Genomic DNA, 12,757 nt, shown 5'->3' with positions numbered 1-12,757 from the left:
GATTCACTGGATCTATAGCAAGACGCATGTTAGCTGGTTAACTACAGCTGGAGGAACCCAGGATAAATGTAGCTATGATTTAATAGCAATCAACTATTTAGCTGCCAAAACTTTCCAGGTAAAACTCATTCTCCAGAATGTCTGTTCCAAGTGTAGTAGACATAGACAGCGATGGAGTCACAGTGCGATGTTGCATACCGAACAGATTTATACTAATACATGTTACACCCCTAGTCCTGACCAACGGCATTGTCGTGAAAGTGTAGCGCTCACCCTCCAGCTCCCCCTAAGGTAAACGCTATTAGCTCTCTCACCACTATTAGCCACTAGCCACCGACTCAGCTGACATTGAGAGTCTTGCAGAGGCAATAGATATGCTTGGAATTTTGCGTTTAGCACCTTTCAAATACCTGACAAATCAAGATAATTTCTCATATTAATGCAAAAAGCATGTAAACATCCAATATTGCCCTAAACAGCTTCGTAGAACTTATCAACTTATCCAGTTTATGAATAAAATGTATTTTCTTTTAATGACATCTGACAAATTTCACAAGAGTCCCAGTTTGCCTGTGGAAAATTCATTCCTTCATGCAGTTGGATTTATTTAAAGGAATCAAGCTTCAATCAGCTCCTTTAACTCATCAAAGCTCACCATGGAGCCTTATGAGACTGATTCAGATCTCCCTTTCTTCTCTTTACAACTAGATTATTGATCAGCCTGATAATTGATCACCCCTCTCGGCAGCAGTGAAACATCTGTTCTCACTGAGTCACACTATGCCAGTGTGTCAGATACAGTGTGAATATTAAAGTGTATCCAGGCGTGACTGTCGACTCAGTTTAAAGTGGCCTCCCAGGCTTGTGGGTTGTTCACATTTTGTCTGAGTGAATCTGATAGTTTGGTCTCAGTTGTTTTGATTTATTGCAGGGTTTTTGTTTTCTCTCTGCCTTTTATCCAGTTGAGAATTATGGTGAATAAAAATGAAAGAATAAGAATGAAATTCAGGAGGCTTATCTGACTAGACAGCATGGAGACCCGTTCACAGATAAAGCAAGCTGAAATATGTTTCTCTTAGAAAAAGAATGCAAGGAGAAGAGGTATTGAACTTTTATTCAGTAAGTAAATGGTGATTCATAGTAAAGCCCTGATTATGCTTCCGCGTAGTGATAACGCAACGGCAACGCAACGGCCACGCAGTTGCTTGGAGACCGTGATGGTTCTGCGTTGGGTTTACGTGTCGAAATGCAATTCAAAGCCACACCGGTAAAGGGCGCTATGTTTTTTGTAAAGAATGACCGACCGACCGAGACTCTTGACGTATATCGTCGTAGCCTCGTTATAGCGTATTTGTTTACTTTCCGGCTTTAAACGTCCACAATTTTTCAGAACTTGGTGTTTTATTTCTTTGTGCAAAAGCGAGAAGGTGCAAACAATAAAACGAGGTGAAAACAATAAAAGTAGCCTTTTAAAAGTTTAAATGGCGGTGTTTATGAGTGGAAACCGGATAGCGGTCTCCAGCGGATGTAGTTAGCGGACCAATCACAGCCAAAGCCGCTGCGTTGCTGTTGCGTTGGTGTTGCGTCGCCTCGACGCGCGGCGAGGATTTTTGGGAGGTACACGTCAGGCCCTTGCGTTGGACGTAAGGGGGTCCGCAAGGACGTAAGGGGTCCGCAAGCCCCCTTGCGTTGTGTCAACGCGGAAGCATAATTCAGCCTTAAGTTGTTTTAGTGACAACTAGGGCTGTGTGATGAATTATTTCAGCATCGAAATTGTGTTGTGTGTATGCATAATAGTCACATCGCAGGACTTACAATGTTGGCAAATGAAGTCAAACACGTCACACTTCCACCCACTTCCACTTCCTCCACAGTTTCATACTTTACAGTAGCAGTGTGCCACAACCAACAGGGAAAGACTCAGGTAAAGGGGGCTTGCGGATTGAGCTGTGGGCCTTACATCAGCCTGGTGGAAGTAAGGTGGAGGGACCATTAGACCCATGCCACTGTTCACCAGCCTGCTAGTTAAATCATTTTCAGTGTAGCATAAAAGACTGGCAGAATAAGCAAGCTAACTGACTAGCCAGGTGGCCCCCTAGTAGGCTAGCTATAATTCCACTGCTTTAATGTTGCACTTGGTACAGAAATTAACATGAACATAGTTGTTACTCATCTGACAATATCAGTGGTTTCCTACGATGTGACCAGAGTCTGTGGATGAAGCATTAATTGGTTAAATTTAGCAGATTTAGTCTGTCTCTATGCTTCGTAATGTTACTACTCCACTGATGGTTGTTACTGTGTCCACCACTTGTTTTATACAGAAGTGTCCTCCTACAACTATCACAATGACAACGCGACACAGCCGTGTTTTAATTGTATTTTAACTGTAAAGCGACTTTGAGTACTATGAAAAGCGGATTATCAGGGATGTCAACAGTTAACCACCAGGATATTGACCAGTTATGCATGTCGGTCTACAGGTTAATATAATATCATATAGGCAAATTAAAGAGCAGAAAAATTTGTCATAAAAAAGTTTCAATTCAGAATCGGTATGTCACCTGACCTGTTCTTTTTTTGTTAAAGCTAAATTTATTGATTTCTTTATTGATTTAAAAAAAAAAGAAACAAATAATTTGTGCATATAGCACATTAAGTGTCTTATTTTTATTTATCTATTTTTTCTGAAAAATGAACCAGATAGTTACCCGTAAATGGGTATCATGCTATCAAAAGTAAATCAACCAAAACTGACATCTCTAGTACACATAAAAATGGACCCCGCTTGGACCAATCTGCTACGTTGGCTTGAATGGGAATGTCCGTTCTACTCCTGTTTTCAGAGGTAGAGCAAGTCCTTGATTCCATCTCCAGTCCGCATACTGAAGTGTCTTTGGGAAAGATACTGAGCCCAAAATGACCCCTGAAGGCTGTGCTAAAAGCACTATAAATGCAGATCGATTATATTTCTCATCAGCCAATGTTGTCTTTCCTCCAGGTTCCAGCGATGGACCCGATGGCGATGAAGCGCTCTCAGCTCTACGGGAGGAACAATCCGTACACCCAGCAGCAGGGGGCGCCGTACTCTGGCCAGCCCTACGGCTCCCCTTCCCCCCACAGATACCCAATGGGGTTGCCCAGCAGAGGGCAGATGGGGATGGGAGGGATGCAGTACCCTCAGCAGCAGGTAGGAGAACACAAATGAACTATTCTCATCCCCTCACTTCCTAGTCCGGGTCTGAACCTCATGATGTTTCTTCTCTGGTGTTTTTGTTCGTAGCTTTGCAGTAAAATGTGTCTGGTACTTCTATCTTCTGAAGAGTTTGCCTTATTTGTGTATGAAGGTGGTATGGCTGGTATGAATTGACTGGCTTTCAAAGAACTGCTTATTTGTTCATGGAGTCGTCCTGCTGATTCATCTGCAGCTTCACCACTTCGTCGCTTTGGACGCTCAGAAAACAACAGAGCTATTGATGTTGTCAGACCACATGGCTGCTGCAGAGCTGGGCTGGGTCGGGCCAGGCCGGGCTGGGTCAGTCTATTCCTGGTGCAGCCTGGGCCCTGACTATTTTTAGACTCCATGCTGGTTTGGCCTCTGATGCTTCATCATGTACAACAACATTAACCTTTTCTTGAGTGTTTGGTTGCTGGAGCTGGAATATAAAATATTGCAGATGATTTCTATCAATTCCAAAGAAGAGGAAAGTTTTAAAAATGTGCATCAACAGCTAAAGCTGATGCAACTTCTTTTGCACTTGAAGAGTCGTGTAAATGTGCACGATGAGCAAAAGTTCACCTTCCATTGTTGTTTTGGTGCTCTAGAGGTAATCATATTTCCCGCTTTTTTAATATGTCACACTACCATCAACCCAGACGTGTTACGTCACATCCTCTCTGCTTTCGTAAAGCCAAGATGCTTCTGTAAAAGGAGACACTATTACGCTGCAAACCAAAGTTCTTTATAAACGATGCAAATGCGTCATATCGAGGGCTCTTCTTTCCATGATTGTGGCGAAATCTCTGTGTAATAACTCCATAAAACAACATATTTGTCTTCATGTCTTTCTATTCTTGATCTTTATTTCCTATCCCTTATCCACACCAGATTTTTCACCTCACTCAACATAATACCATCTTTTGTGATCTTAATGTTCCTGATGTTCTTGTGTGTCCTCAGATGGGTTCTCAGTATAGTCAGCAGCAGCAGCAGCAGCAGAACGTTGGCGGCTACTGTCAGCCGGGTCAGCCGCCATACTTCAGCCCTCCACAGCAGCAGCCTGCCGCCCCGAGCCAGCCGCCGTACATGCAGCCACGCCCACTGCCTCAACAGGTACGACAAATCTGTCTGACATGTTTTACAATGAAAGTCTAATAATGATGACTCCATAATGATTGTGGTCAATAAAAGTCATGCTTTGTTAGATCTGCCTGCAAGACGACAAGGTAACAATGTTTAAAATGCTTGTTTTCTGAATGGATTCTGGTTGATGGGTGCTAGGCTATGCTAACATTGTAGCTGCTCCATCAACACTCCAAATAAGGTAATCTAGACATAAATACACAGAGACCTTGTTGTTTGGACCACAGACAGTCTCTGGTTTTTTCCACATAGTCTGGTCTGGTCTCGGGACTAATGTGAGCTACTATCTAGACCTCTAGGGGACCACAGATAGTTTCTGTTTTCTCCACATAGTCTGGTCTGGTCTCGGGACTATTGTGAGCTACTATCTAGACCTTTGGGGGACCACAGACATCGGAGGCATCATTTGTTTCCTCCATTTATCATTCATCAACGACAAATGAGAAACGCTGATAGGCTTTAGTGACACAGAATCACGTGAATTTACAAACAAGATTCGTGACAGGCCATTTATGCCGCCCCTGGGGCAAATTTGTATTTATTCACGCCATTGCATTGACTTTGCATGCAACTGAACCACATGAAAAATTGCTTCACGTTTAGTGTGAACACAGCATAAGACTGATGATGAAATGCTAGAAAACGTAGTCATAAATGGAGACGTGTTTGTTGAATGGTTCCTGTGAAAATAAAGATGTGTTTGTGTAGTTTGAACTTTGAGTATTCGTCTCATTTCAGGAGGTGCCTCAGGAGGCGTACGGGGGGCGGGGCCAGTCTGCTGCTATGACTCCTGGGAAACCGAACCACAAGGAGATGAGTCTGAGCCAACAGGAGAGGCCGTCCAGCCTGCCGGTACGTCTGAACACAACATCAGTCAGTTTACGTAAACACCAGCCTTTAATGCTATTGGCTACATATCAAAGCCTCTGATTGGCTGGCTACATACGGGGGGAGGTTAAGTTGTTTGTGCTTATAAAGTACATAGTGAACTGCATATTTTTCTCTCGTAAATGGACCCTATTGTTTATATAAGCACTTAGCACCTTGTTTGTTTAAAACATACCTTTTCCCATTAACTCATACCACCTCTATCTGATTTCAAATAACCTCTGAATGTCACCTATGTTCCATCCCATCTTTATCTATTTCTGGTTAACTAACAGGTCTCTCTGTGTGTTGGGTACCAGGATGTAACGTTACTATAACAACAGGTCTCTCTGTGTGTTGGGTACCAGGATGTAACGTTACTATAACAACAGGTCTCTCTGTGTTGGGTACCAGGATGTAACGTTACTATAACAACAGGTCTCTCTGTGTGTTGGTACCAGGATGTAACGTTACTATAACAACAGGTCTCTCTGTGTGTTGGGTACCAGGATGTAACGTTACTATAACAACAGGTCTCTCTGTGTTGGGTACCAGGATGTAACGTTACTATAACAACAGGTCTCTCTGTGTGTTGGGTACCAGGATGTAACGTTACTATAACAACAGGTCTCTCTGTGTGTTGGGTACCAGGATGTAACGTTACTATAACAACAGGTCTCTCTGTGTGTTGGGTACCAGGATGTAACGTTACTATAACAACAGGTCTCTCTGTGTGTTGGGTACCAGGATGTAACGTTACTATAATAACAGGTCTCTCTGTGTGTTGGGTACCAGGATGTAATCTTTTTGTCAAACTAACCACTGGCATATTATCCATTAACATAGGGTGTGTGAAACTGATATTGTGATTTGAATAGTGTTCAGATTTTCTGTTGTTTTAGGTTTGTATTGTAAGTGTTTATGTGACATATTTTCATACTGTGTGTAAATAGCTTAGACCAGAGTTATGTATAGGTATAGACTTAATAACTACATAAATACTTTTAATAATAATATTATTGTTATCATCTCCATCATCACCAATAATAACATTAATGGAAAGTAGAAGATAACAAACAAAACAAATAATAATAATGAAAATAATACAACAATAAAGATCATTGTTGTTATATTTGTTATTATTATTCTTTCTAACATGATACCACTACTACTAGAGCTACTGATGATAATGCTGTTGATGATAATAACGTATTATACATTTTAAGATATTATAATTTATAATGTATTATAGTAATAAAATAATTATAATAAAGTAAACATGAATAGGGATAGATTTCCCCATTTTGTCTCTTTGTATTCAGTTCTCTTATCGTTAGTGTTGGTTTTCACTGTGTTTCCCCAAACCTCCACATAGCAGATAATGTATGGAACACCAAGAGAACAATAAATGGAGTTTATTTTGTCTGCTTTCTCATGAAATGCTGCTGCCGTTTCCTTAAACAGTCGACTTTGTGCTTCAAGTGGTTTACAGTTTATTGAGGTTGTTTGAGGACGGGGCGACATCCAGTAAACCAATCCCCTCTGGCTCCATAATGATATTATATTATTTATTACTACATTATTTATTAACGTGTGCTGTACAGAGTGCACAGACCCTCAAGGCAAATTTGTGATATTGACCTTTATAAACAAAATTGACTTGACTTGATTATTAGATTATAGATGAGCTGTTTCACATTATGAACAAGTTAAAAATATAAACTGACAGTTTTAGTCCTCATATCACAAATGATTATTTACAGTCCCATTTGATAAAGAAGCAGCTGTGAGGTCTGACTTCCTGTCCTGCTCATAAAGGGTGAAGTTTGAACAGATGGAGCTCCATAATTTCTAAAAGAAGAGTGGTTTGTTGTGTCAGGCTCGGGCGGCGTGATTTAGCCCTCCCTGTTGTCTGCAGGCTGTGGTTGTTGCCGATAATGACAGCGTCCTCATTTCTCTGGAATTGGACTTGGCAGGTGTCACGCTGTCAGCACCAGATACTTCCTGCTGTGTCACAAGTTACATCCTGGTACTTACACACACAGAGAGACCTGTTGTTAGTGTGGTTAACGTTACATCCTGGTACCCAACACGCAGAGAGACCTGTTGTTAGTGTGGTTAACGTTACATCCTGGTACCCAACACACAGAGAGACCTGTTGTTAGTGTGGTTAATGTTACATCCTGGTACCCAACACACAGAGAGACCTGTTGTTAGTGTGGTTAACGTTACATCCTGGTACCCAACACACAGAGAGACCTGTTGTTAATGTGGTTAATGTTACATCCTGGTACCCAACACACAGAGAGACCTGTTGTTAGTGTGGTTAATGTTACATCCTGGTACCCAACACACAGAGAGACCTGTTGTTAGTGTGGTTAATGTTACATCCTGGTACCCAACACACAGAGAGACCTGTTGTTAATGTGGTTAATGTTACATCCTGGTACCCAACACACAGAGAGACCTGTTGTTAGTGTGGTTAATGTTACATCCTGGTACCCAACACACAGAGAGACCTGTTGTTAGTGTGGTTAATGTTACATCCTGGTACCCAACACACAGAGAGACCTGTTGTTAGTGTGGTTAATGTTACATCCTGGTACCCAACACACAGAGAGACCTGTTGTTAGTGTGGTTAATGTTACATCCTGGCTTGAGTGAATGTATATTTACTGACAAACATGTAATCTATGGCACAGTGCAAAAAGTTCCAAAAATGATTTTTCTCTCGCTGTTCACTGCTGTACATGCTAGTATGACATAAAATAATTTCCATCTCTGTCTCAACAACATGTTATCACCTTCAGCTCTGAATGCTCCCCTTTCTAACTTTCTGTCTGATCTTCCTTTTAATTATTTGTATATTTCATCTTTCCATCCTCCTGGTTGCTGTTTGCCTTTTCACCTTTTATCATTCCATTTCCTCTCTACCTTTCCTCCTCTCTGTTAGCCTCCCTCTTTCTTTTCATCCACGGAGCCTCCTTCTCGGAGTCTGTGGTGCTGATGCAGTTGCCATGGTAACGGACATAGGGTTGACTACTCTGTTTGAAGAAGGAGAATAAATAAAAAAATGTCAGCATATCTGCACCCGAAAGCCTCACAGACTCTTTAATAAGTTATTGATGTCCCGTTCCGCCTTTTATTTTAAATAGTTTAAATAGATAAAAATGTAATTGGCTTAATCCACATGTTGTTAAATATAAAATAAATATAATCATTTAATTTGAATCTACCGCTATTAGCCATTTCCATAGATATTTATGAACAAATATAAATAAATGCGAATGTGGTCGCAAACTACAGATAGCTTACAGATCGCGTCTAACAGGATGTAACTTTTTCTATGACTTCCTGTCAAACCTTTCGAAGGCCGATGGAAACTGTCCGACTGGAACGCAGTCGCCTCCTGCTGCTCCGCCTGCTCTCGTCTACTTTCCAGGGGAGGCGCAGTTCATCTCGAACGAGCCTATTTGCATAGGCCGAACTCCTCTGATGATAGGAGATATCCAAGAGGGGGCATTCATTACCGATGTGAAGTTCGGTGTGTCCTGCGGTGAGACAGCAGTGAGATAGCGGTGTTTCACAATCACAGCTAGACACGCAGATTGCTCCGTTGTTAGTTGTACAAATCATCATAAGTGCTTATATTCGGTCCCAGCTACAGAAGAACAGAAGAGATGGTGGTTGTGTTTCATTTTTAATGACAATGTGCCGGCTACAGTTTGTGTTAGCTTGCATGTGTGTGCTAACCACTTCACATCGGAGTGCTTCAGTAATGAGGGAGGCGGAGCTCATTAGCATTTAAAGGTGAAGGCACACAAACAGCCTGTTCTCAGAAGAGCTCATTTGAACAACTTTTAGACAGCTGAAATTCAGGACCACGGATGGGTTTGGGGCAATGCATATGGAAAACAGTGTTGTTGGACCTCTGACAGCTGTGTGAAATTGAGGAAAAACGGTATAATAGGGGACCTTTAAATTACTCAACAACCACTGACTAGCAGAGAGAGACGGCGAGTGGAGGCTAATTAGAGGAGGAGAAGGAAGAGGGAGACGGGACAGGGAGGAAAAAGATAGGATGAGGTGGAGGAGAGGCTCATTAGGGGAGGAGAAGGAAGAGGGAGGAGAGAGGAAGAAAGATATGGAAGAGGGAGAAAGAAAGTAGGAGGAGATGAAGGAGAGAGGAAGAATGAGAAAGCTAGAAGGCGATGGAGGAGAGAAAGGAAAGGGGGAGACGGAAAAAGTAGGGAGGAGGAGGTCAAGCAAGGCTGCAGACAAACACTCGACAGCTCACTCTTTATAATTAGAACACACTGTGTGTGTGTGTGTGTGTGTGTGTGTGTGTGTGTGTGTGTGTGTGTGTGTGTGTGTGTGTGTGTGTGTGTGTGTGTGTGTGTGTGTGTGTGTGTGTGTGTGTGTGTGACAGAGCGATAGATGCAGCGGTGCAACAGCTGATTGGCTGAGCTGTTGGCAAGGGGTAGAGGGAGGGAGGGAGGATTTGCTGCTGTGCTGTGATTGGCTGGCTCGAGGCCGAGGGGCAGATGGGAGATTTTAGTGCTGTGCTTCTCTCCTTCTTTCTCTCTCTCTTCTGTTTCTCTTCTATCCCCCTTTAAACTCATTTCATGACGTTTCCAACTTAATTCAGAGACTGTGAGGCATTCAGGCAAGTTTGGACATGTGGGAACTAAAAGTAAAAGTGACTGGCTTGACCCTTCGTTATGTCCTGCCCCTCAAATGCAGACAGGCCAATCATAGCATAGCATCAGCTTTAACCAGGGTCTGATTACTAGCCGGCTCTGCTCCATAGACTCTCATGCAGATGGTTCAGATTTTCTTCCTTCTCAGGCTGTTTTTTTGTAGATTTGGAGCTTTTCCTGGTTAAACGTCCTATAATAGTGATTCTGGTTCCCCGGAGAGGTAGGAAGAAGGACATTTCTTTAAAAAAAAGCACATCAATACTTTTACGTAGTATGTAGTATTGTTTTAGTAGGGAATGTGAAAGATGGGTGAATGGACAAACTTGCTTTGAAGTTTTATCCAAGGAACTGCAGAATTTGGAAAAGCTGGAAGCAGTTTTTGATGCCTTTTCTCAGGGTTTTCAGGACACTTTCTTTAATCACTTTGCGACATAAACACACTGTGTTTGACATTTCAACTTACGAAACAAATCAGCAGATCTAATTCGAAAAAAGAAAATCTCCCAGTAGACATCCAGATGTTGACTGCTCATGTTCTTCATCAAACTCAACATGCGATGCTCTGTGAGATTCAGTATGGCAAATCCAAGGAGTTTCCACTCGGTTTTGTTGGTCACGGTCAGTTGTTGATGTCTTCCAGCTAAGCACACAAAACGTTAATGGTCCTCCTGTGATTAATGGATCCTCCTGTAAGTGTGGTGCTGGGAAAAAGCACCATGCACTTTAAACCTGAAATGGCATCAGCAGCTGTGTTGTCGGTCTGTGTTTCAGGATTTATCCGGCTCCATCGATGACTTGCCCACAGGTTCCGAGGCAGCAGTGAGTTCAGGGGCGTCGGGGTCTGGCAGCGCTCAGGGTGACCAGGGGACCCCAGCCCGTTCTCCCTTCTCCCCCCATGTTTCACCTCGACTCCCCCCTCCAGTTCACACCGGGCCCTCCCCTTCCCCGTCGCTGTCCCCCGCTGGGTCCAGCAACCAATCACGATCCGGACCGATGTCCCCCTCCCCAAGTGGACCAGGTAGGACGACAATGTCACTTCCTGTCTCTTCAAACTCTTCAGCTGCCTGGTGTTGGTGTTGAAGTTTGTAACTTGAGAGACAAGGGAGTTAACCGGGTTCATGTCTCTTTTTCAAGCCAGTAAATTCAGTCCAAACTGTGAGGGTCACAGTGCCATGGAGACCACATATGGGGTGGTCTTAACAGTTCTCTGTGTCTCCCTCTCAGGCTCTCAGTTGACCCCTCAGTTCTCTGGTCCTGGATCAGATGTCGGTCCTCATCCCTCCCAGTCTGCCATGAGTCAGGACAGAGGTATGACTATTTATTATCATCTTACCGTCTCTTTGATGAATAAATTAGCTGCTCAACCTATTTTCTCTTTAGCTGGAGCTAGGCTCGCAGTTTCCACCTGCTTCCAGTCTTTGTGCTCAGGTATGCTGAACACACCTGGCCCCCGTCTCTTACCTCCTTCTCCCTCATCTTTGTCCCCTCTTCAGGTTTTCCTCCCTCCATGCAGCGTAGCATGCCAGGACCTCAGTTTGGTCCCCAGCAGTCAGCTCCACCCATGTCCCCTCACCCTTTACCCGGGGGACCCATGCACCACAGCTCCTACCAGCAGGGGGGCTCATATGGCCAGTACGGCCCTCCAGGTACCCTCTATGACCTTGTAGTAAGAACACGTCCATTAACATCACGAAACTTCCAAACAGATTGTCCCTCCTTGCTCTCAAGGTAACTACCCTCGGCCCCCCCACTATGGCGGGGCCCCCAGTGCCAACTCCAGTGGCCCAGGTCCCGCCTTGGCCAACAGCCTGGGGTTGAACGCCAGCAGTCCTATGCATGGTCAGGGCCCTTCCACCCCGGCAGTTCCTGGACCTGGGCCTGGCGCCGGGGGCCGGCCTTACCCCGCTGGAGGGAGCGCCATGGCCCCCACCTCCCCCGGCATGCCACAGCCCGCCGGGCAGGGCATGGGGCCCAATCCCAGTCGCAAACCACCTGAGGTTGGCCCAAATGCTGGGCCAAGTGCCAACTCCTCTTCCTCGTCCTCGTCCTCGTCCTCGTCCCCTGCCTCAGCCACCCAGGGCAGGTGAGTCTGCAGAGTCAGGGTGCTTTACAAGGGTCTAGAAGAGCCTGGAAATCCAAAACTATGTCAGGTGTTCCAGGAATGTTTAGACTTTTGGAAAAACCATCAAGAGTGAATTTATATATTCATAACACATCAGAAGAAACTCTCAAACGTACCAAATAGCATTCAGTTGACACAGAGACTTGATGGAGACCCGGTGACCATATTCAAATGTCTGTTATTGTTATTTGAGGTAAGGTTAAGGTCTATAAGCTTTCATTTATTAACATTATTTATCTGCAGTTGATTTCATTTGCCACATATTTATTTCCAGTGGCTATGATGTTAACAGCTGCTAAAAGTGAAACCTTCATGTTTGGAAGAAACACGTCGTCTCATTAGTTTGTTGCTTTTTGAAAGTTGCTATTGGTGTTTTTTTGGGTTTTTTTTGTAGTTTAAAGCTGCAGAAAGTCACTATTTTGAACCAAATCAAAGTTTTGTACTTCTCCACATCCACCCCTCAACTCTCCATCCTTCTACTCCTCCACCCTCCATTCTCCAGGCTTCCCTTCACTCGTTCCCCAGCCTACCACAATCAGTCCTGGTCCGGGGGTCGACCTGCCCTCTCTCCTACCCTTCACCTGTCTCACCCTCCTCACCCTCACCCCCATCCTCATCCTTCTCACTACTCCCAGCAGGGAACCAATGCTCAGCCCCATCACACCAAGCAGAAACCCCCTGAGCATTATGGGTAGGAGCCTGGCA

The 12,757-nt window shown here is 44.0% G+C and overlaps 1 protein-coding gene across 3 annotated transcripts in view; it reads left to right on the top strand.

Annotated features, from left to right (window-relative positions):
• Positions 1–12,757, top strand: part of arid1b (AT-rich interactive domain 1B) — a 30,768-nt gene that overhangs the window by 2,421 nt on the left and 15,590 nt on the right. For 2 of the 3 annotated variants that reach the window (XM_084029906.1, XM_084029905.1), the window contains exons 2-9: positions 3,002–3,190; positions 4,181–4,333; positions 5,102–5,215; positions 10,702–10,948; positions 11,155–11,238; positions 11,424–11,576; positions 11,659–12,013; positions 12,555–12,743. In XM_084029906.1, the coding sequence (XP_083886032.1) occupies positions 3,002–3,190; positions 4,181–4,333; positions 5,102–5,215; positions 10,702–10,948; positions 11,155–11,238; positions 11,424–11,576; positions 11,659–12,013; positions 12,555–12,743 (1,484 nt within the window). The remainder of the gene's footprint in view (positions 1–3,001; positions 3,191–4,180; positions 4,334–5,101; positions 5,216–10,701; positions 10,949–11,154; positions 11,239–11,423; positions 11,577–11,658; positions 12,014–12,554; positions 12,744–12,757) is intronic. The other variant, XM_084029907.1, reaches the window with a different exon arrangement.

This window comes from Eutrigla gurnardus, assembly GCF_963514095.1.
Source record: "Eutrigla gurnardus genome assembly, chromosome: 16".
Classification (NCBI taxonomy): domain Eukaryota; kingdom Metazoa; phylum Chordata; class Actinopteri; order Perciformes; family Triglidae; genus Eutrigla; species Eutrigla gurnardus.
The sequence above is the reverse complement of the archived record's forward strand: the minus strand, read 5'-3'. Positions and strand labels throughout refer to the sequence as shown.